Consider the following 25,229-nt stretch of genomic DNA (forward strand, 5'->3'; position numbering starts at 1 on the left):
AAACTGTCCCTATATTCTCCCTTCAAAAAATTCCCTACCTTGCCATGGAGGTTGGCGCCCTAATATATCCGAAGTGGTGCCCCCGCTCACTGTCGGCTGGCCCTCGTGTGCCCTATTATACACCCTACCACCAAGAAATTACAAGTTAAACACATGCAAAAAAAAACAAGAGTATAAAATCAATGATAGAATGATGATACCACAAGTATATTGAACTTCCTGAGGCCGATGGACCAAGTCCAATAGATACAGCATCAGCCCCTTGCTCAAATGATAATACAACCGTATAGCATATAAGGGGAGCAGATCCCAATCACATATTTCCAGGTTTATATGTAACATACATGCTCAATAATTATATATATTATTAATGATGGTACTTATCCCATCACGAAACACTGTCCAGACCCGTTTCTCCCACTGGTTGTTGAGGTTCATCAGGGAACTTCAGGTGATCCAGAATCCAAAGTTCTTAGGGCAGGTACCATCAAGGTGGAATTCCCTATTGCTGCTGATCCAATGTAGCTGAAATCAATATGGCCACTCCTGCTTTCTTCTCGTTTTGGGAGGCTAAGTATACTATGGGACAGAGGCGCTTAGCAAAATTACAGTTTCCATTAAGGTGTAATTGGGTTTCTTGCAGAAAAACTGCGTCTGCTTGTTGGGTACATAACTCGTTTATAACCAGACGTCTTTTAGTGTTGGAACTTACACCCTTAACATTTAGTGATGAGAGATTAACCATTATCTAAATCTTGATGATGAAGGGCGAATGAAGTTTTACCTAAAATGCAGTGATACTGTTCTCCAATCTGAGAGTTGATCGCATTCTGGTGAGGGATCGCTCTTATAGAAGTTCTCATCTTACCTATTAAGATACAGAAGAGATTGGGGACGACTAAGACATAACATACACTATAACATAACAAACAACAATAATGTCACCATTAGGGAAGGAAATAAAAAGGAGGGAAAAAATTACGTGCCGTATTAAGGGGGAGATGGGGTGTCATGAAGTAGAGCAGAAATTGGAGAGAAGGGAATCACAATGTCCATCGCTCACGGCCCAACAATAGTGAGATTAAAATAGTGTATGAGAGAAGATAATGCAGCGCCCCAGAGTCCTGGTCGTTGCAGTAATGTCATTCTTCCACCAGGGGGAGTGATATTACGTCTGATGGCACTAAAGGAGTTCATCTTACCAGGTATCACAAGACACACACTACACTTCACACTCCAGTCCACCAGGGGGAGCCTTGCTCCTATCTATTAGGACACTCCTCACATTAGGGTAAAACTGGTGGGCTGGATAGGAAGTTAGTCAGAAGCTGACTGGGCTCGGTCCAGGTAACACCTGTCAGGCAGACGGGGGGGAAAGGAGGAACATCTGAGCTGCACAGAGGGTCCCTGTCAGGGGTGGGATCCTGGCAGAGGCCTAGCACGAGACAGAAAGACACGGAGCTGCGCCTGCCCCATGTGCGGCAGCATCCTAAGAAAGGACAAGAAAGGAATTGTATTGTGGAGAGTGAGAAACGAAGTCACAGCACAAGGAGACAACACCAGGAAGAGTTCTGCCCTGAGAGAGGCTGCCTCCTTCTGAGGCGCGTAGCCGGTGACCGGAACACCGAGGGAGTAATTGACTCTACGCTTTACTTCAGAGACCGGCAGGACAGTCAATTCCAAGTTGGCTGCCCGACCTAAACACCTAAGAAGACACAGTGGCAAATTGTGGGGGTCGGGGCGTCTCTAGGGTCCCTATAAACAAGCCTCAGGCCATCAGTCTTACGGGTTTGTCCTATCCATACCATCTGGGGGATAGAGAGGAAGAAATAACATCTAGAACATCTACAAAGGTTGTGAGGATTATCCCGAGTTGCTCAGCAGGGAGGTACTACAACACCCAGGCGCTAGTAGGAAGGCTACTGATTTACACCTGGATAAGGGAACTCTGGATTTGCCTTCGGACCGGCTGGACTCTGCCTACCCTGTGATCTATACTCTGGACTGTGGATGCTGAAGTCTTCAGTAAAGGTAAAGAGACTGCAACCTTGTGTCCTCGTTATTCACTTCGCCTTACATCGTTCACCATCACCATCTACACTCCTGGGAAGCCCTGGGGATACACTTCACCTGTGGGAAGGTATACCATCTAGCTGCCATCACATCACCCCAGCGGACTCCTGAAGCAGCGTCGGTCACCCTGACCGAATACCACAGGTGGCGTCACGAACACTAACAATCCATACGAACTCTGCCTTTTATTGGACGCCCCTCATAGGGCCACGGGCCGGGTCGGGCCACCGTGACATCCCAATCGGGAACTGAAGGACCCGGTACCGAGTATCCCATTGCCCTTACGTGGGGGTGCTCCAATAAATGTACGCTAATTTAAAGCATTTCTATGCAAAAGATCACAGTCAGAAATCCAACACCAGTAAAGAAGAGAAACAAATATATAGGTGAAGGATAGTGTCACCAATATACTGAGATTAAGTAAAAGCACAATTCCTCAGCTCGGGTCAGGCTGTGTTGCTTCTCGTGGTGAGGAACAGTTTTTCCTGGATACTGCTTGTTTGCCAGATCCGTGAAGGTGCAGTGAAAGGAAGTTACAACTCCCAATCTGGTAGACAAGGAGCTGGAATGTCCAATTCAGTACAAAAAGTTACCAGATCTCGGGGTGAGCGTAGTCACTGGTCGCCCATTTTTCATATCTGTAAAGGGCAAATGAGAAGTTCCACTTATATTGGAATTTTTTGTTTCTCACAGCAAGAACGAGGGTTCTTAGGAGTCTTTGTAAGGAGGTGGAACACAAGAAGAGTCCGGGGGTGGTTACCTTCTCGGCTCCGTGCCTGGAACCATTGAGCTGTGCTACAGGTTCCCCATGGGGCAGACTTAGAGACTGGGACAGGAAGAAATCTGGGCAGAGAGCGAGAAAGGCGCGCAAGTGTCAGAGCACCGTGTGCAGCGGTCAGGGCAGGACGCAGCTGCGCTTTGGGAGAGAGAGCTCCCGGTCAGAGGACAAATACAGGGAGATTGCCCAGAAAGACTTCATCTTGTGAGTACATGAAAGCGGACTCTGCTGTGACTGGAGAGGGGCGCTTTCAGACCCGTGCAGAGACATTGGCCCGTGCAGAGACTGTGACCCCCTGGTACCCACGGTATCAATACAGAGACTGTGACCCCTGGTACCCACGGTATCAGTGCAGAGCCCCTGATTCCTGGTGAGAGACTTAATAATAGACTGACCATCATTTTCCCGGGATAGGCAGTGCTGTAACAGCTAAAGACTCAGAGCATGTGGATATCATATTAACTTCCGAAACCCCAGGCAGCGGGCTCCTAGAGACTACTCAGCCCACGGACAACAGAGGGACGACAAGTGCCACTGTTTCTCGTCGCCTACGTTGGAGAAGACAACCCTTCAAGCAAGTCCTCATCAGACTGATAAGTGTTCTTTTTCTCAAGAAATCCTGATTAATTCTGTTACACTGTTTGACTCCCATATTTTGCACCATTATCTTTTTCAGTTTATATTCTACTGTTCTCTCCCTGCGAGGAGAATATTGTCCCTGTTAATAAATCCCCCTCAACAGTTGGTCTGTCTGTTCCGTGGTGACATACTCAACCCTGCACCCTATTACACTTGGTGTAGTCGGCAGGATGTCACACGGTAGCGCAGAAAGGGCAGACCAAGCAGTTGGGGGAGGCCCCAGGTCTAGCATCTCCCTGGGAGCCATGTTAACCTGCCAAAATTTTCGGGGAGCAGTGTCATGTTGTGGAGTTGGACAGAGCGCATCCGAGGGATGATGTGGGTGCATCCTATGATGCCGGCTCTGCAGGCGTAAATAGCTGTGATGGCCCTAGACGGGGAAGCACGGGACTCGGGGCTCAGACCCCCCAGGCAAGAGATACCCTGGACAAAGTATTACGTATACTTGAAGAGACACATGGGGACCCCACTGACGTAGGAGAGCTGAGCATTCGACTGTTCCGCCGGGTACAAAGAGAGGGGGAGACCGTGACGCAATATATGAATGCCCTACTGGAGCTTCATACTGCCTTCATACGGAAGGACGGCGTAGGTGTGGGGTCAATTGACATTGTGCTGCGAGACCAATTGGTGACAGGCTTGTGAGATGTGTTGATGAAACAGGATCTGCGAGAGCGCATGCGCGTAAAGCCAGATATGACTTTCTCTGAGGTCGGGAGTGAGGTACGCACGCGCGAGCAAGAGGAAGGGGTGATAGTGCCGGTGGGGAAGGTCTGGAGCGGGGAAGTAACTGCCCTCAATGGGTAGAAGACTTGAAGAAGGAGGTTAAGCAAGTCCGTGAGGAAGTGGCTGAATATAACAAGACCCCTGCTGCAGAGTACAGCCCTCCGTTGCGAGAAAGAGAGACCGGCCCCCAAAGTGAGACTAGTGCCGCTCGGCGAAGAAGACTGCCTACATTCTACAATTGCGGAGCACCCAGTCAAAATCAAGAGGAGGCGATGTGGACCCGAGATTCCCAGCTGAAGATAAGAAGAATCTGGGAGGAGATTGAGAGTCTGGGGAAACCCCTTACTGCCTTTTTGGGGACCAGCGGCATACCCCGAGGTAACATCGGAAGCCACCAGAAAGAGATATAGGAGAGGTGCGCCGCATGAAGAAGGCTTCAGTGGTGGCCCCAGAGTGTAACTCCGTATTCTGGGGTGAAGAGCAACCGCAGATCAGAGGTGTCTCCCACCGAGGTCGACGATCCAGACTGAAGCGCCCTCCAGGCAGATGCAGACGTGAGTGCTGGTTGTGCAGAAGGGTGGGACACATATCCAGAAATTGCCCTACCCGAGAAGAGCAGTGGCAGAGATCCGCTCATCCCTCTGAGGGTCCTGCTAACTGGAGGGAACGTTACCCCTGGAGGGAATGGTACGGCAGGAAGAGAAGAGTTCCACCTAAGGCAAGACAGTACCACAATGTCGGACGCCAAGGAGAGGTGAAGAAGGTGTCAAGCATCTCTGGTGGAATGACTGTGCTGTCCCGATGCGTGAAGGCGAGCCTGGTGGAACTCCAGCCAGGGTCTGAAGGTTTTGTCTGTGAGACTCAGCCCGGAGGAAAGAAAGGGACGTCCACTCGAGAAGACCACTGAAGTGCTTTACTACCTTGCCCAGCACGAGTTCCCGAAGAAGGAGAGAAAGTGCCAAGTGTTCCTGCGACGCTTGTTTTCGAGGTCCTCGTCGATGAGAAGGAGGAACCACTAATATCATCCCCTGAGGTGAAGAGTGTGCTGGCTGTCAGCTCACAAGATCCTGATCGGACGGAGGACGTGGAACAACTGTGTGAAACGAGGCGTGTGGCTGAGAAGCCCTGGGAAGTGATGCCCGCAGAGCCCGGCATAGATGACGAAGAATCCGGCTTGCATGGTCTTAATTCATCTGATTCTACTTTGGACAAGAATGCTGCTGTCAAAGAGAGGGGGAGCTATGGAGAAGAATTAATTGTACTAAGCCCCCAAACTGAGGAGCCCGAGCAAGAAGCCCCTAGAGTTTCCGATGGCGATAAGGAAAAGGATGAATCATCTATGCAGACATCTGCTAGCGGCAAAGCTAAGAAAAAGAAGAGGCCAGCAGTTGTCAATGAAGTAGAGGAGGCATATCTCAACCTGACTGATAAACAACTCCTTGACCATTTAGTTTGGCAGTATGTGCAAGGAGAAAGGCAGAAGGAAATGCGAGAATTGCAGGAACCTGTCTCCCCTCAAAAAAGCAAAGAGAAGCACGAAGAGTCCTCGCTTGTGGAATGGCGAGCTTTAAGAGAGGGGGAATGTAAGGAGGTGGAACACAAGAAGAGTCCGCGGGCGGTTACCTTCTTATCTCCATGCCTGGAACCATTGAGCTGTGCTACAGGTTCCCCAGGGGGCAGACTTAGAGACTGGGACAGGAAGGAAGCCGGGCAGAGAGCGGGAAAGGCGCGCGCAAGTGGCAGAGCAGCATGAGCAGCGGTCAGGGCAGGACGCAGCTGCGCTTCGGGAGAGAGAGAGAGCTCCCGGTCAGAGGACAAATACAGGGAGACTGCCCAGAAAGACTGCATTTTGTGAGTACATGAAAGCGGACTCTGCTGTGATTGGAGAGGGGCGCTTTAAGACCTGTGCAGAGACATTGGTCCGTGCAGAGACTGTGATCCCCTGGTACCCATGGTATCAGTACAGAGACTGTGACCCCGGGTACCCACGGTATCAGTGCAGTGACTGTATACGGGGAATGTCTGTATCTCGATGTGGATCAAGGATCAGAAGAGATTCCTCCTTGTTGCATCCCAGCAAAAGACAGGACACCTTTGGCACAACTCACGGTTCTGTTACTATAAGGTGGTGACATTTTTTTGTTGGGAAGTTTAGGGACACGTTTTCCCTTTACAAAGAACCGGTCTAGGGATGTTAGATGGGTTGTTGAATTTCATACTCTTGGGAGTAATTCAGTTCTCTCCTGCTTTTTCCAAGCCAGTTTGTTTTAAATGCTTATGTGATTTCTTCTCTCTATGGACGGTGAGGTGGGGAATGGTGTTTCTACATATCCATCATGCTCTGTTACAAGGCGTATCTCTCTGGTCTGTGAGATTTGATTTTCATGCAAATATATCAGTAGCCAACTTGTGGACCGGTATGGTTAAAGTCTAGTCAATTTGATGCAGTAACCTGAAAATGATAATGCAGTTATATGTAGTGCCACTAGGTGGAAGTAGAGTGCTACAGATGATTAATTATATTGCAGACTATGAAACAAATGGATCTAAGTCCGATACACCCCTTCAGTGCCAGTAAACAGCGGATCTCAGAGGAGTCTTCAGGGGAGGAAGGTTTCACCTGCTTTAATCCTTTACCACTTCAGAAGGGCTTCCACAGGATGACAGACAGGGTCAGAAGTTTGGGGGGAGGCCACCTCAACTACCACAGTGGAGAGTGCAGGCGGCGTGGGGCCACAGAGGTAATTCAGGGAGAGTTTCCCAGGTTATTATTACCGTAGGTGGAGAGGTACTCTGGGATGGTGCTGCACCGCTTAGTGATGAATATCACAAGATGGCGGCGGCCGATTGATAATGGCGGGCTGGGCTGCCACTAGGAATTTCGGGGCCCCATACTGGCAAAATGTTAACATGTTAACAGTATCCTCAAAAAAATAAATAAATACATCACTGCAGTAATAATATCCCTTAATTAGCCCCTATGGTAATAATATCCCCAATCCTGGCCCAGGTGTGTCTCATTCCTGGCTCCAGCCATATGTTCTCCCATCCTGCCCTCATGAGTGTCCATTTTCCCCATGTGATCGTCCCATCCTGCCCCATCTGTCTCCATCTTGCCCCATGATCCTGCCCCATCTGTCTCCACCGTATACATCCTGCCTCATGTCTCTATCCTGCCTCATGTCTCCATTCTGCCCTGTCTCTATTCTGCCCCATGTCTCCATTCTTCCCCATGTCTCCATTCTGCCCCATGTCTCCATTCTGCCCCATATCTCCATTCTGCCCCATGTCTCTATTCTGCCCCATGTCTCCATCCTGCCCCGTGTCTCCATCCTGCCTCATGTCTCCATTCTGTCCCATGTCTCCATCCTGCCCCATGTCTCCATCCTGCCCCATGTCTCCATCCTGCCTCGTGTCTCCATCCTGCCTCGTGTCTCCATCCTTCCTCGTGTCTCCATCCTGCCTTGTGTCTCCATCTTGCCCCGTGTCTCCATCCTGCCCTATGTCTTTATTCTGCCCCATGTCTCCATCCTGCCCCATGTCTCCATCCTGCCCCATGTCTCCATTCTGTCCCATGTCTCCATCCTGCCCCGTGTCTCCATTCTGCCTCATGTCTCCATCCTGCCCCGTGTCTCCATCCTGCCTCATGTCTCCATCCTGCCTCATGTCTCCATTCTGTCCCATGTCTCTATCCTGCCCCATGTCTCCATCCTGCCCCGTGTCTCCATCCTGCCCCGTGTCTCCATCCTGCCTTGTGTCTCCATCTTGCCCCGTGTCTCCATTCTGCCCCATGTCTCCATCCTGCCCCATGTCTCCATTCTGTCCCATGTCTCCATCCTGCCCCGTGTCTCCATTCTGCCTCGTGTCTCCATCCTGCCCCGTGTCTCCATTCTGCCCCGTGTCTCCATCCTACCCCGTGTCTCCATCCTGCCTCGTGTCTCCATCCTGCCTCGTGTCTCTATCCTGCCCCGTGTCTCCATCCTGCCCCGTGTCTCCATCCTGCCTCATGTCTCCATTCTGTCCCATGTCTCCATCCTGCCCCGTGTCTCCATCCTGCCCCGTGTCTCCATTCTGCCCCGTGTCTCCATCCTGCCTCGTGTCTCCATCCTGCCTCGTGTCTCTATCCTGCCCCGTGTCTCCATTCTGCCCCGTGTCTCCATCCTACCCCGTGTCTCCATCCTGCCCCGTGTCTCCATTCTGCCCCGTGTCTCCATCCTACCCCGTGTCTCCATCCTGCCCCGTGTCTCCATCCTGCCTCATGTCTCCATTCTGTCCCATGTCTCCATCCTGCCCCGTGTCTCCATCCTGCCCCGTGTCTCCATTCTGCCCCGTGTCTCTATTCTGCCCCATGTCTTTATTCTGCTCCATGTCTCTAGTCTGCTCCATGTCTCCATTCTGCCTCATGTCTCCATCCTGCCTCATGTCTCCATTCTGCCTCGTGTCCCCATTCTGCCCTCATGCCTCCATTCTGCCCCATGTCTCCATTCTGCCCCATGCCTCCATCCTGCCCTCGTGTCTCCATTCTGCCCCGTATCTCCATCCTGCCCCGTGTCTCCATCCTGCCCCATGTCTCCATTCTGCCGCATGTCTCGATTCTGCCCTCATGCCTCCATTCTGCCCCATGTCCCCATTCTGCCCTCATGCCTCCATTTTGCCTTGTGTCTCCATTCTGCCCCGTGTCTCCATTCTGCTCCATGTCTCCATCCTGCCTCATGTCTCCATTCTGCCCCATGTCTCCATTCTTTACCGGGCCATAGTCCATGTGTTCCATCCTGCTGTCGAAACATATGTAGTGATGTTCCCTCCAGGCATTTAAAGCGCGGACCCGCCGGTGAATGACAATGATATCATACGCCGGCGACGTGCGCGCTGACGTCAGCTGCCAGCCTCCGATTGGCTGGTGGCTTTTAACTTTTCTCAGACAAAGGTTCAGTTACTGCACTGGCAGAGTCCTGCCGCTGGCCCCGGTGAGCAGAAGGGACAGGGCCTGATGCGGGCCCCCTCTGCTCATCGGGCCCCATATGCCAGTCCAGGCAGTAATGCCCTGATTGTGATAGTAGACAAGGATCAGAAGACAGCAGTGATAATAGATGTGGCAGTAACATCAGAAAGAAGGAATATGAGAAGCTGGAGAAATATCAGGGCCTGAAAGGAGAACTGGAGAAGATGTGGAAGGTGAAAGCAACAGTGATTCCAGTGGTGATAGGAGCACTTGCAGCAGTGACCCCGAAGTTGGAAGAATGGCTACAACAGATCCCAGGAGGAACATCTGAGCTCTCTGTCCAGAAAAGCGCAATGCTGGGAACAGCTAAGATCCTGCGCAGAACCCTCAAACTCCCAGGCCTCTGGTAGAGGACCCGAGAATGAGAAAGGACAACAAAGACCACCCCCAGTGGGGGAGAGAAGGATGTTTTTTATATATATAATTTATAATTATTAATTTTTATTTTTTTTCAACTTGTAATATTATCTGAATGCCAGTGTTGAAAAAAAACCCAAAACAGAACAGCGATTGAAGAAGGTATCGCCTTATCTAAATATCAATAAAAATGCCTGCAGGTTAAATCAATGCAACAATTATAGCACAAAGAGGTTAAGGGAATCCGTCACAGCATTTTTCTACCTCTTCTGAGAGCAGCATAATGTAGGGACAGAGAACCTGATTCCATCAATGTATCACTTAGTTTCCTGGGTGCAGCTGTTGTGCTAGAATCTCATTTTTTTCTGCTGCAGATCTGGCAGAGCTCGGAATGTTGAGACCTTAGAATGTTAAGTTCGGAATGCTGAGCGGTGTGTAACCCCGCCCACATCACTGATTGGCTGCTTTCTGTGCGCACTGTATATTGACAGCAGCCAATCAGTGGTGAGGGCGTGGTTGGACTAAGAGGCTCGAGATACCTAGTCCTGTAGTGATAATCTCCTGCTGATAAAACACTGATGGTATTGAAACAGCAAATAACAGCCTAGTAAGAGACACATCACTGGGATCAGGGTCTCAGCCCCCATGCTACTCTCAGATTGCATAGCAGAAACCTGGTGGCCGATTCCCTTTATCACGGCGATCATCAAGTATTCAATTTTTTTTTTAATTATTAAAAGTAAATTATTAACATTTCTATTTTTAAAATAATTTTTACTTTGCAACATTTTTCAACACCTGCCTAAAGTGTTTGCAGAGTTCTGTATATACAGTGGGGCAAAAAAGTATTTAGTCAGTCAGCAATAGTGCAAGTTCCACCACTTAAAAAGATGAGAGGGGTCTGTAATTTACATCATAGGTAGACCTCAACTATGGGAGACAAACTGAGAAAAAAAAATCCAGAAAATCACATTGTCTGTTTTTTTATCATTTTATTTGCATATTATGGTGGAAAATAAGTATTTGGTCAGAAACAAACAATCAAGATTTCTGGCTCTCACAGACCTGTAACTTCTTCTTTAAGAGTCTCCTCTTTCCTCCACTCATTACCTGTAGTAATGGCACCTGTTTAAACTTGTTATCAGTATAAAAAGACACCTGTGCACACCCTCAAACAGTCTGACTCCAAACTCCACTATGGTGAAGACCAAAGAGCTGTCAAAGGACACCAGAAACAAAATTGTAGCCCTGCACCAGGCTGGGAAGACTGAATCTGCAATAGCCAACCAGCTTGGAGTGAAGAAATCAACAGTGGGAGCAATAATTAGAAAATGGAAGACATTCAAGACCACTGATAATCTCCCTCGATCTGGGGCTCCACGCAAAATCCCACCCCGTGGGGTCAGAATGATCACAAGAACGGTGAGCAAAAATCCCAGAACCACGCGGGGGGACCTAGTGAATGAACTGCAGAGAGCTGGGACCAATGTAACAAGGCCTACCATAAGTAACACACTACGCCACCATGGACTCAGATCCTGCAGTGCCAGACGTGTCCCACTGCTTAAGCCAGTACATGTCCGGGCCCGTCTGAAGTTTGCTAGAGAGCATTTGGATGATCCAGAGGAGTTTTGGGAGAATGTCCTATGGTCTGATGAAACCAAACTGGAACTGTTTGGTAGAAACACAACTTGTCGTGTTTGGAGGAAAAAGAATACTGAGTTGCATCCATCAAACACCATACCTACTGTAAAGCATGGTGGTGGAAACATCATGCTTTGGGGCTGTTTCTCTGCAAAGGGGCCAGGACGACTGATCCGGGTACATGAAAGAATGAATGGGGCCATGTATCGTGAGATTTTGAGTGCAAACCTCCTTCCATCAGCAAGGGCATTGAAGATGAAACGTGGCTGGGTCTTTCAACATGACAGTGATCCAAAGCACACCACCAGGGCAACGAAGGAGTGGCTTCGTAAGAAGCATTTCAAGGTCCTGGAGTGGCCGAGCCAGTCTCCAGATCTCAACCCTATAGAAAACCTTTGGAGGGAGTTGAAAGTCCGTGTTGCCAAGCGAAAAGCCAAAAACATCACTGCTCTAGAGGAGATCTGCATGGAGGAATGGGCCAACATACCAACAACAGTGTATGGCAACCTTGTGAAGACTTACAGAAAACGTTTGACCTCTGTCATTGCCAACAAAGGATATAGAACAAAGTATTGAGATGAAATTTTGTTTCTGACCAAATACTTATTTTCCACCATAATATGCAAATAAAATGATAAAAAAAACAGACAATGTGATTTTCTGGATTTTTTTTTCTCAGTTTGTCTCCCATAGTTGAGGTCTACCTATGATGTAAACTACAGACGCCTCTCATCTTTTTAAGTGGTGGAACTTGCACTATTGCTGACTGACTAAATTCTTTTTTGCCCCACTGTATATAGTTTTATATTCTTTATCTTTGAACTGGGAAAGGGTCAGTGATTAAACTTTTATATTAATTTTATTTATATTTTTTTAATAACATGACAGTATTGTATTATCAAGTGAAAATGATGGTCTTCAGAGGAGGACCAAGATGGTAGTCATGGGTTTGAGGGGCATTCAGCAGACCCCCAACATTCATGGTAAGCTATTGGCCCCAAATTGCAAAGGGGAGTCAATGGGCCTCCTAAAGAGCTCGCTGACTGCTCCAGTGCTTTAAATGCCTCTGTTGGAGATAGCGTCATTTAAGGGGTTAAACAGCAGTGATCAGAGCTGGCATCTGCCACTTAAAAAAAAAGCGCTCAACTCTCCTGACATTTCTATTTGAGCAAATGCACGCTTTTTCAAAGAAATCACAATTCTTGTTCTGATCTGTTCCTCTGTTATTGCTCTTGGAAATCTCTTTACAAAATTGGCAACTGGGTGTTACCATTTTATTCCGTTCTCTGAGGGGTGTGTCCTTACAATATCTACACTGATTGGACACGTGTGTTGAGTGTGTACGGACACGCCCCCGAGGAGTAACACCTATCTTGTTGTTTGTTTCTACATTTCCAGATGGTGTAATAGAGGGAGTAAACAATGCAAATCTCCAAGAATAATTATATTATGCGGAATACAACAAAATACTAAAACAGACGTGTTAGGGGAAGCGACAGGTCCTCTTTAAAGTGGCATCTATTTTAAGGCCCTAAAAAAAATTAAAGGGATTGTGCCATCAGGACACCCCTGCTCTTAGGACCCAATATAGAAGATGTCCTCCAGGCAATGAGCCCCACAGATCCACCAACATTCATTTTAGTGAAATGTAATACTGCGTTTCACCTGCGGGGGCAGTGCATTATTAGCAGAATCACCTGATTGTAGGAGATTTCAGCAGTACTCAGAGGTCAGGATACGACCTCAACATGTACAGACCCCAAAAAAATGTGGTAAGTGGTCAATCACTTTTCTAAGTGTCTGTGTCCTCCTGTAGGGACCAGTTTGCTGCAGGAAATCGTCTACTTAGTGAGTCAGGGAGCGGACCCCGATGAGATAGGACTGATGAACATCGATGAGCAGCTGCCCGTCCTCGAGTATCCGCAGCCCGGACTGGATATAATCAAGGTAAGTTCTTCTTAGGAGGCCTCAGAGAATAATTGGTGGGACAGTACGTCTCCTGACCATTCACACTGATGCAGTACAAGAAAGGGAACGTATAATCACAAAATTACCGTTTAGATTTTTTATATATATATTAATTTTTAGTATTTTTTTAATGTTCCAAATCATGATCATAAATCTTCTGTACAGAATACTTTTCAGCAGTATCATTATCATCATAGACAGTATTGTAATGACAGGTTTTTACTAGACTGATCACACCTCTATATACAGTAGATAACACAGGATCCACCATTCACAATAGGTGATGTCACAGCTCACCTCCTCCTCCTCCAGTTCAATGACTGATAACACCTCTATATACAGCTGATAACACAGGATCCACCATTCACAATAGGTGATGTCACAGCTCACCTCCTCCTCCTGTACAATGACTGATAACACCTCTATATACAGAAGATAACACAGGATCCACCATTCACAATAGGTGATGTCACAGCTCACCTCCTCCTCCTCCAGTTCAATGACTGATAACACCTCTATATACAGCTGATAACACAGGATCCACCATTCACAATAGGTGATGTCACAGCTCACCTCCTCCTCCTGTACAATGACTGATAACACCTCTATATACAGTAGATAACACAGGATCCACCATTCACAATAGGTGATTTCACAGCTCACCTCCTCCCCTCCTGTACAATGACTGATATACCTCTATATCCAGTAGATAACACAGGATCCACCATTCACACTAGGTGATGTCACAGCTCACCTCCTCCTCCTGTACAATGACTGATAACACCTCTATATACAGTAGATAACACAGGATCCACCATTCACAATAGGCGATATCACAGCTCACCTCCTCCTCCTGTACAATGACTGATAACACCTCTATATACAGCAGATAACACAGGATCCACCATTCACAATAGGCTTTGTAAAATAATGCAGCTTATCCCTCAATCATGTGAATGTTGCAATTCCAAAATCAGCCTGTGTCTGAGAGCGGCGCTGTTTCTAAAAGATGTTTTCTAATCCCATATTTATCCTTTAAATCTTTGTTATGTTGTTCTCTTTGTTCATAATATTTTATGTACATTTGCTTTGGTCCAGGAATTGACATCTCCTAGACTTATAAAAAGTCACCTCCCGTACCGATTCCTGCCTACAGATCTGCACAATGGAGAGTCCAAGGTGAGGAACCACCACTGATGGCTTTAGTGTGGTCACCTAATAGTGAGCGGTCTCTGGAGGACCCCTCCTGTCCTGCATTACACAGAAAACATAATAATTTGAATGAACACTGTGTAATACTTCATTCCTCCTGCGGGGGAGCTGCAGAGAAATTGAACACTTACTGCTAGGTTTCCTCCTGCGATCACAGCTGATCACTGAGTATCAGAGGGACTTCGGCATCAGCTTATTCTGGAGTAACCCTTCTAAAATGTAGGAATTCCCTACTTGAAGCTGGAACCACTTTTTTAGATTCCCAGGAGGGGGCTAAATGATATCTAAGACCTCAGTGGGCTGTAGTCACACACATACAAGCCAATATTTTAACATAACTTCAGGACATTTAAGCCCCACCCAGAAATACCTGAAAAATTGACAGGAACGCCCACTTACGGGGCCTGGTTTGGCAAAGCCCTGCCCCTTTTTGAGATTCTGTGTTGGCAAAATCAAGGCTGTGGGCCAATATGGTCTTATGATATTTATAACCTATGTCATTTTATTACAGGTTATCTATATGGCTCGTAATCCCAAAGACCTCGTAGTGTCTTATTACCAATTCCACCGGTCCCTGAGGACAATGAGTTACAGAGGGACTTTTCAGGAATTTTGCCGAAGATTCATGAATGACAAACGTGAGAAAAAGGGATTTTTTTACATTAATGTACTTTTTTTTAATGTTTACAGGACATAAATCAATATTACAAGCAAATATAACCTTGTAACACATTTTATTGGAGAAATCTACTACTTTCTCCACTTATGAGCCCCTTCTCCATTACTCATGAGTCATTTCTTCATTCATTTTGAAAAACTGCTAAAATCGATTTTGCTGAAGAAAAGACAGGCTCTGAGTTAAGAGAGAGACACGCCTCGACCGTGCTGTTGCTTTGTAGTAAGGGTTTTATCTCACCTTAGTGCTGGATTTACAGCTACACTGCTCAGTATGGCTGTGTAATGTCCTCCATGCTGCTGCTACTTAAGAGCATATACTGCATAGCGACAGGAATCCCTCATGTCTGTGTGTGTTGTGTCTGGGAGATCTCTATAGCAGCTAGTTTCCATGCACTAGCTTAGAGATAACTGAAAATTTAAGACAGACCCTGCAGGGGAGAAAACTGGTGAAAATGGAGAGGAAACTGGTGAAAAATGCAGAGAAAACATGTGAGAAATGCAGAGAAAACTGGTAAAAAATGCAGTGAAAATGCGAAAAATGCAGAGAAAATGTGAAAAATTTAGGAAAAACTGGTGAAAATACAGAGAAAACTGGTGATAAGTGCAGAGAAAAAGGTGAAAAACTGTAAGAAAAATGCAGAGAAAACTGGTGAAAAATGCAGGGAAAACTCATGAAAAATGCAGGGAAAACTGATGAAAAATGCAGGGAAAACTGATGAAAAATGCAGGGAAGACTGGTGAAAAACGCAGTGAAAACTGATGAAAAATGCAGAGAAAACTGGTGAAAAATGCAGAGAAAACTGGTGAAAAATGCAGAGAAAACTGGTGAAAAATGCAGAGAAAATCGGTGGAAAATTGGTGAAAAATGCAGAGAAGACTGGTAAAAAAAAATGTAAGAAAAATGCAGAGAAAACTGGTGAAAAATGCAGAGAAAACTGATGAAAAATGCAGGGAAAACTGATAAAAATGCAGGGAAAACTGGTGAAAAATGCAGGGAAAACTGGTGAAAAATGCAGAGAAAACTGGTGAAAAATGCAGAGAAAATCGGTGGAAAATTGGTGAAAAATGCAGAGAAGACTGGTAAAAAAATGCAGAGAAAATGTGAAAAATGCATGGGAAAATGCAGGGAAAATCAGTGGAAAATGCAGAGAAAATTGAAAAATTTAGGAAAAACTGGTGAAAATACAGAGAAAACTGGTGATAAATGCAGAGAAAAAGGTGAAAAACTAAGAAAAATGCAGAGAAAACTGGTGAAAAATGCAGAGAAAACTGATGAAAAATGCAGGGAAAACTAATTAAAAATGCAGGGAAAACTGATGAAAAATGCAGGGAAGACTGGTGAAAAATGCAGAGAAAACTGGTGAAAAATGCAGAGAAAACTGGTGAAAAATGCAGAAAAAACTGGTGAAAAATGCAGAGAAAATTGGTGGAAAATTGGTGAAAAATGCAGAGAAGACTGGTAAAAAAATGTAAGAAAAATGCAGAGAAAACTGGTGAAAAATGCAGAGAAAATTGGTGAAAATGCAGAGAAAACTGATGAAAAATGCAGGGAAAACTGATGAAAAATGCAGGGAAAACTGGTGAAAAATGCAGAGAAAACTGGTGAAAAATGCAGAGAAAACTGGTGAAAAATCCAGACAAAATCGGTGGAAAATTGGTGAAAAATGCAGAGAAGACTGGTAAAAAAAATGTAAGAAAAATGCACAGAAAACTGGTGAAAAATGCAGAGAAATTTGGTGAAAAATGCAGGGAAAATTAGTGAAAATATAACGAAAACTGAAGAAAAATGCAAAGAAAATGTGAAAAATGCAGGGAAAACCTCATATACATACACATGACACCTGAAAAGACAGGAATAGTGCAGAAAAGTTGTGAAATCAGAGAAATGGAGCTCACTCATCAGTTTATGTTTTCCTGGTAACACCCTGGTGTTTATTTTCTGCAGTCACCACTAGGGGGCAATCTCTGTGTGACTTTTATGCTGGCTAATAGGAGCTGTATACAGATGAATACAGATCTGCCCCCTAGTGGTGGCAAATGGAAGCCAATATTTTTACAACTTTTATATATGATGAGCTTTTCGTGCCTCATTTGATATCTGTGTGTAGAAGGTCGGCCTGTGTTTTTTTTTGTGTGACTGATCCCATTAATAGGCACTTGTCAGACTCTCTTGACATAGTGGTTACAACATACTGACTGTTCTGGTCTCTTTTCTTCTCCAGTGGGCTATGGTTCATGGTTTGACCATGTCCAAGAATTCTGGGATCATCATTTGGACTCGAACGTACTTTTTCTCCAGTATGAGGATCTGCACAAGGTGAGGGCGGCCGGTCCCACCATTTATGCTGACGTAATATAGCGGTATATAAGTATATACTGTACATTGTGCCTCTCTCCAGGACCTGGGCACCATGGTGGAGCAGCTGGTGAGATTCCTGGGGGTCCCGTATGATAAGGCTCAGTTGGAGTCCACGGTAGAGCATTGCCACCAGCTAATCGACCAGTGCTGTAACGCCGAGGCGCTTCCGATCGGCCGAGGTGAGTACACAGCCGCTATAGTCCTTATTTCTGAGCTCCAATGTGAACATAATGTTGTAACTCACGGGGGTTGTCCACCTTTAGGGTCTTTTTTTGTTACTTAAATGCTTGTATTTAGGGCTAAAAATAATTTTTGCAATTTGGTTTTATTAAAAATGTTGCCCCGTTTGCCTTCTATATCCGCTGTGTGCAGAATGAGTTAACTGAGAATCCGTCAGTGAGCTCCTTCAGACTGAATAATGGAATAATTTATAACTCTGTCTTTTTCTGAGCTCCTCTCAGCTGATTTATGGCCACAAATCAAAGAAAGAAATCAAGACCTTGTAATATGGTGCAACATTTATTTTTATGAAACCCAATAGTAAAAATGACTTTTAGCATTTAAGAAAAAAATAAATAAATAACGATAACCTATCCTTGGGGCTGGACAATAATATCAGATCAGTGGGGATCAAATTCCAAAATGATCAGATGATCGGCAGGGTCTGTGGCTCACTCTAAATGGCACAGCGCCATAGAGGGTGTAGTGGCCATGAGTGGTACTGCAGGTTCTCTATTGTACAAATGAATGGGTGAAAAATAGAGAGCCGATCATTTCCCAAGGCCTTTGATTAGGTTTTTGTTCATTTTTTTGTTCATTTAGTTCATGATTATTTTATTTTTTTAAGGCAAAAAAAAATATTAATTTATATTTACGATTTTAATTTTAACTTACTTTTATGATAATTTTATGTCTGTATTTTCCATGCATTATTTATTTCTAGAATCATTTATGTTTTTCCATCTTTCCTTTCCGTCATGGATCTTGTCTTATTTTTCGGTTCTGTTTTGCTTTCTTTTAGCTCATTGGTTGTTTTCATTCTGAAGATTCAGTTCTTCTTTAGCTTGTATTGCATGCGCCCCAGTGACAGGAAGGCAGCGGCGTCAGGTGGGTCACGTCTCATGAATAATGCCGCAGGTCAGCTGCCTGTACGCTCACATCTAAAGGAACATTTCACCAGTGGTTAAAAATGTCAAAATACATTTAAGATAAAAACCTGAGTTAATAAACAGTAGGTCGGAATATGAGGATACTCTCTCTTTAAGGAGGATGATCATTAGTTTTCAGATATTCCTTTATTGTACCCACTAACTCCCAGTGAGCTATAGTCACACTTGCTGTTTTAGCGGGCACATCTTATAGTCCCAGGGCGAGTCAAGAGCTCAGATATGATGTGTAAGTCACTACACACAGGGGGTGATCACTTGTGTTTCATTCCCTCTAATTTTGTTCAGCAGTTTTCTGTAAATTCAACACAATTAGTGTTTTATCAGCAGGAGATTATCACTGCAGGACTAGGTGTTGTGTGCCAGGCAGTCCAGCTAATCTGTGTAACCCCGCCCCCAAACACTGATTGGTAAGTTCCCTGACAGTGTATAGAGGAAGCTGCCAATCAGTGGTGTGGGCGGAGTTATATACAGCTCAGCATTCAGAGCTCTGCCACATCTACAGCAGAGAAAACAGGGATTCTATCAAGACTGCACCAAGCAGTCCAGTGAGTGACACATCACTGGTATCAGGGTATCTGCCCCTACATCATGCTGCTTTCAGATTACATAGCAAAAACCTGGTGAACGATTAACTTTAAAGGACACCATGTAATACCCTTTTCCTCCTGTGGGGGAGCTGTAGAGAAATGTAACACTTGTTGTCAGCTTTACCTATAGATTCCATATGTCTCCTGGAGGTCCCATCACATTGTGATCAGTTTATTATAGTTTTTTTTTCATTAAATAAAGGGGTTGTCCAAAGTGGGAAATCCCTTTAATTGAACTGAAACTATGGCTTGGTATTCATTTACTGGAGTCTCTCCAAATGAAGCAAAAATCAATTAATCCTCTAAAAAAAATAAATTTTTTAGACTTTCCCTTTTTATAATGAAATGTCTATTTTTTTTAATTCTGACTATCACTCCCATCATGTGTCCGATGATCATACATCATTAGGAAGGGGCTAGACAATTTCTCCAAGTTGTCCCGCTAAAAGTGAAATACAAAACCAAACAGCGCCCCCCAAACCACAGGTTGTGTGCGGTATTACTACCGAGACCCTATTTAATTCAGGGCAGCTGAGCTGTAGTACCGGACACAACCTGTGCATAAGGGGTGGCACTGTTTGTCTAAAAATATTCTTACTACCCCTTGTTCGAAGCAGTGCAATGCTGCCCCCTATGGACAAGGATCTGAAAAGTAGGGAAAATTGTCAAATTTAACTGCAGTTTTTAACTTTTTTTTTTCTTTTCAGGCAGGGTCGGCCTGTGGAAAGATATATTCACTGTTTCGATGAATGACAAATTCGACCTGGTGTATAAGCAGCGGATGGGGAAGTCGGATCTGATGTTTGACTTCAGTCTATAGGAAACGCATGCATTAACCCTGCGTACTCGCCTGACGAGAGTACGGCCTCTGCACAATATTCTGTAATTACCCCATGTAACTCTTTCACCAGAACTGTTCCCAGGCCGCGGCCCGTCTCCCAGTATTTCATTGCTTGTATCTTCTTCTATCCACGGAGCAGTGACTGCTGACACATCCGGTGCCGGGTACTGATGGCGGTGCCTGGTACTGATGGCGGTGCCTGGTACTGATGGCGGTGCCGGGTACTGATGCTGGTGCCAGGTACTGACGGTGGTGTCGGGTACTGACGGCGGTGCCATGTACTGACGGTGGTGCCCGGTACTGACGGTGGTGCCTGGTACTGATGGTGGTGCCCGGTACTGACAGCGGTGCCAGGTACTGACAGCGGTGCCAGGTACTGACGGTGGTGCCTGGTACTGACGGTGGTGCCTGGTACTGACGGTGGTGCCTGGTACTGATGGTGGTGCTGGGTACTGATGGCGGTGCTGGGTACTGATGGCGGTGCCCGGTACTGATGGCGGTGCCAGGTACTGACGGTGGTGCCGGGTTCTGATGGCGGTGCCGGGTACTGATGGCGGTGCCGGGTACTGACGGCAGTGCCGGGTACTGATGGCGGTGCCGGGTACTGATGGCGGTGCCAGGTACTGATGGCGGTGTCGGGTACCGTCCGGGAGCCGCCGCTCAGCCGCATCCAATCCTGGTGAACCTCGAAGATGGATACTGTCCTGTCTCTTCTCTCTTTATCTTTGTGGAGCTAATAGTTTCTCATATTTTCTAGCGCTTTTAAATGGAAAATCTTTGATAAATCAGATCCCGGTGGAGGAGCGGATGGACGGCCGGACGGTCGCTGGCCGGGGCTGCCGATGCTGTGTGTGAATCTCAGGGCTTTGTGGTCTCATTGGTCGTCTGGTTTGTGTCATCATTCAATAGAAATAAAATCTTGATCTTATATATCAGCTTGGAGTTTATGGGGTTTTTCCTTGAGGTTATTGGGCCGTTGCCCCCCTGATGCCAGAGACAAACGCGGCCGTGATCATCTGTCCGACTCCATATAGGAATGGAACATATACTCTGACACCGCTCAGTTAGTAGAGGTGACTGGTGGGGACAGGAGGACACGACTTATCTGCTTCGTCCCAATATGCCGGTTGTACCAGGCTGGCAGCGGCCTCTACACACCAGGTAAAATATGGCGACTGAAGAGTGCCACGAAAAAAGCTGCCATCGTGTGTGTTTCAGAGGAATTTGTCTGTTTTCTGTGGGGCACTATCATTTTGTGTGGGGGAGGGCACATAATGTGGCACTGATTTATAGGGTATTATGTGTGGCACTGTTATATACAGGAGGTATAATGTGTGGTGCTGTTATATATATAGGGGGTATAATGTGTGGTGCTGTTATATACAGGGGATATAATGTGTGGTGCTGTTATATACAGGGGATATAATGTGTGGTGCTGTTATATACAGGGGATATAATGTGTACTGCTGTTATATACAGGGAATATAATGTGTGGTGCTGTTATATGCAGTGGATATAATGTGTGGTGCTGTTATGCATAGGGGGTATAATGTGTGGTGCTGTTATATACAGGGTATATAATGTGTGGTGCTGTTATATACAGGGGATATAATGTGTGGTGCTGTTATATACAAGGGATATAATGTGTACTGCTGTTATATACAGGGAATATAATGTGTGGTGCTGTTATATACAGGGAATATAATGTGTGGTGCTGTTATGCATAGGGGGTATAATGTGTGGTGCTGTTATATACAGGGGGCGTGATGTGTAGTGCTGTTATATACAATGGATATAATGTGTGGTGCTATTATATACAGGTGGCATAATATTTAGTGTTGCTATATACAGGGGGCATAATGTGTGGTGCTGTTATATATAGGGGCATAATGTTTAATGCTGTTATATAAATGGGTATGTGTGGTGCTGTAATATATAGGGGGCTTAATGTGTGGTGCTGTTATATATAGGGGGTATAATGTGTGGTGCTGTTATATATAGGGGGTATAATTTGTGGTGTTGTTATATATAGGGGTATAATGTGTGGTGCTGTGATCTATAGGGGGTATAATGTGTGGTGCTGCTATATATAGGGGTATAATGTTTAATGCTGTTATATATAGGGGTATAATGTGTGGTCCTGAAATATATAGGGGGTATAATGTGTGGTGCTGTTATATATAGGGGGTATAATGTGTGGTTCTGTTATATATAGGCGGTATAATGTGTGGTGTTGTTATATATAGGGGGTATAATGTGTGGTGTTGTTGTATATAGGGGGTATAATGTGTGGTGCTGTTATATATAGGGGGTATAATGTGTGGTGCTGTTATATACAGGGGGTATAATGTGTGGTGCTGTTATATACAGGGGATATAACGTGTGGTGCTGTTATATATAGGGGCATAATGTGTGGTGCTGTTATATACAGGGGATATAACGTGTGATGCTGTTATATATAGGGGCATAATGTGTGGTGCAGTTATATATAGGGGGTATAATGTGTAGTACTGTTATATATAGGGGGAATAATATTTAGTGCTGCTATATACAGGGGGTGTAATGTGTGGTGCTATTATATATAGGGGCATAATGTGTGATGCTGTGATCTATAGGGGACATAATGTGCAGTGTTGTGATCTATAGGGGACATAATGTGTCCCGCTATATATAGGGGTATAATGTGTGGTGTTGTTATATACAGGGGGTGTAATGTGTGGTGTTGTTATATACAGGGGGTGTAATGTGTGGTGCTGTTATATATAGGGCTATAATGTGTGGTGCTGTTATATACAGGGGGTATAATATTTAGTGCTGCTATATACAGGGGGTATAATGTGTGGTGCTGTTATATATAGGGGCATAATGTGTGGTGCTGTTATATACAGGAGACATAAAATTCCCATTTTATTTAGGTGTATCCATATCAATGGCCCACCCTGTACTGTGTTTTCTCTTTTTAAATCATTATGACAACCCAAAACATCCAAATGAGAAAACACAGTAGTGTGACAATAAATGGCGTCACCCAACTACTAACCATGAGTGGAGGAAACGTTTTGGTGTTATCATTCATATTCTCTGAAATAAGGCCAAGAAAGGAAAAACTTTGCCGGGGTGTATAAACTTTTGAGCACAACTGTATATACAGCTCTGGCAAAAATTAAGAGACCACTGTAAAATGTTCAGTTTCTCTGATTTTTCTCTTTGTAGATATATTTTTGAGTAAAATATAAATTGTTTAACTATTCTATAAACTTCTGACAACATGTCTCCGAATTTCCTAGCAATAAATTTTGGATTTTTTTTCTGAAAATGAGAAATGGTCAAAGTTAGAAAAAAAATGCAGAGAATAATGCAAAGAAAACAAGTTCATAATCATTTAGAAACAACAATACTAATGTTTTAACTCAGGAAGAGTTCAGAGATCAATATTTTGTGGAATAACCATGATTTTTAATCACAGCTTTCAGGCGTCTTGGCATGCTTTCCACCAGTCTTTCACACGGCTCCTGGTGCAAAAATGTAAGCAGTTCTTCTTTGCTTGTTGGCTTGTGACTATCCATCTTCCTCCTGATTACATTCCAGAGGTTTTCAATGGGGTTCAGGTCTGGAGATTGGGCTGCCCATGACAGGGTTTTGATGTGGTGGTCTCTTAATGTTGGCCACAGCTGTATATATACTCCTTGTTTCATCTGTGATGGTGGCTTGGATGCTTCACAGGAGGTTTCTGGCCCCCTTGAACTCACCTTAGGACCCCTGCATTCCAGTTTGACAGGTGTACTGCCCCAGTCAAACTCCCCACCTGCCAGAAAGAAGGATGGGCGAGGCTTGATAAGCATCCAAGCCACCATCACGGATGAAACAAGGAGTATCCAGGAATACATCAGAAAAATGGCACCAAAAGATGAGATGCTGAGAGAAAGCCTAAGGCAGCAACAACAAGATCTGGAAGGAAGAAAAGGAACATGAAGCGCCATGGCAAGAGAAGCTGCTGCATGGGATGTACCATGGACAGATAATGGAGGTGGCTGACATGGAGAAATCCTACCAATGGCTGTAGAAAGCTGGAGTCTGAGACAGCACAGAGGCACTGATCATAGCGGCACAAGAGCAAGTACTAAGTACCAGATCCATAGAAGCAGGAATCTACCACACAACACAAGACCCAAGATGCAGACTATGCAAAGAAACCTCAGAAAACACATAGTGGCAGGATGCAAAATGCGAGAACAGCGTATACCAAAAGCCACAACCAAGTAGCGGGGATTGTATACAGGAACATCTGCACAGCATATGGGCTAAGTCCCCCTAAGTCCAAGTGGGAGACTCCAGAAAAAGTGGTGGAGAATGAAAGGGCTAAAATCCTGTGGGACCTCAAGAACCAGACGGATAAGCAGCTGTTGGCTAACCAACCAGACATTGTGATCAGGGCTGCCACTAGGAATTTTGGGTCCCATACTGGCGAAATTTTCGGGGCCCCCTTGAGACTCCGCCCAGGCTCCACCCCAGCCCCTCCTTCACCCCTCGAACTGTCCACAGTCCCACCGCTCTCTCTTGGAAATACTCCACTTCTGCACCACGTCGTCACCAATCACACATTTACAGAAAACACGCGATCAAGCAAACACCCAGAATAGTATGTTTTATAAATATGCAAAAACTTTATTTAAATAATACCAGGAAAAAAGAACTGGGAAAACAAGGTTCATGCCGTTGAACACATGTTGGAAACGCAAGGGTAACAACATGTGTTCAACGGCATGAACCTTGTTTTCCCAGTTCTTTTTTCCTGGTATTATTTAAATAAAGTTTTTGCATATTTATAAAACATACTATTCTGGGTGTTTGCTTGATCGTGTGTTTTCTGTGTTTTTTTCATTTGTTAGTTGCGATTAACCCTATATATTCCATGACATAGCCCATAATATAATGTGATTTTGTGACATATTCTAATTAGATTGCTTTGGGCATGCGTCTTGTGAAGTTGTTATGGTAGTTCTGTTACATGTACGCCGCTAGGTTCCGATAAGTGTGGGACAGGTGTCATGAATTCTTTGGAACTCTGGGGGAACCGTTACTCAGGGCGACCATGTACTGCAGCTTCCTCAGGCACAAGATGGATCCACTTGCTCACACAGATACAATTGATTGAGTCCTCATGAACAGATGAACAGTGTAGTTTATTGTCACAGG

General features: G+C 45.2%; 1 protein-coding gene across 2 annotated transcripts in view; it reads left to right on the forward strand.

Annotated features, from left to right (window-relative positions):
* SULT4A1 (sulfotransferase family 4A member 1) overlaps nt 1-20,968 on the forward strand; it is a 52,349-nt gene extending 31,381 nt beyond the window's left edge. Inside the window, exons 2-7 of one of the 2 annotated variants that reach the window (XM_077266559.1) lie at nt 13,036-13,166; nt 14,286-14,366; nt 14,911-15,037; nt 17,300-17,394; nt 17,477-17,615; nt 18,458-19,679. In XM_077266559.1, the coding sequence (XP_077122674.1) occupies nt 13,036-13,166; nt 14,286-14,366; nt 14,911-15,037; nt 17,300-17,394; nt 17,477-17,615; nt 18,458-18,480 (596 nt within the window). In that variant the 3' untranslated portion in view covers nt 18,481-19,679. Of the gene's footprint in view, nt 1-13,035; nt 13,167-14,285; nt 14,367-14,910; nt 15,038-17,299; nt 17,395-17,476; nt 17,616-18,457; nt 19,680-19,899 lie in introns of those variants that run through there. The other variant, XM_077266558.1, reaches the window with a different exon arrangement.
* Nucleotides 20,969-25,229: the final 4,261 nt, after the last annotated feature.

The sequence above is a fragment of the Ranitomeya variabilis genome, chromosome 5 (assembly GCF_051348905.1).
Source record: "Ranitomeya variabilis isolate aRanVar5 chromosome 5, aRanVar5.hap1, whole genome shotgun sequence".
NCBI lineage: Eukaryota > Metazoa > Chordata > Amphibia > Anura > Dendrobatidae > Ranitomeya > Ranitomeya variabilis.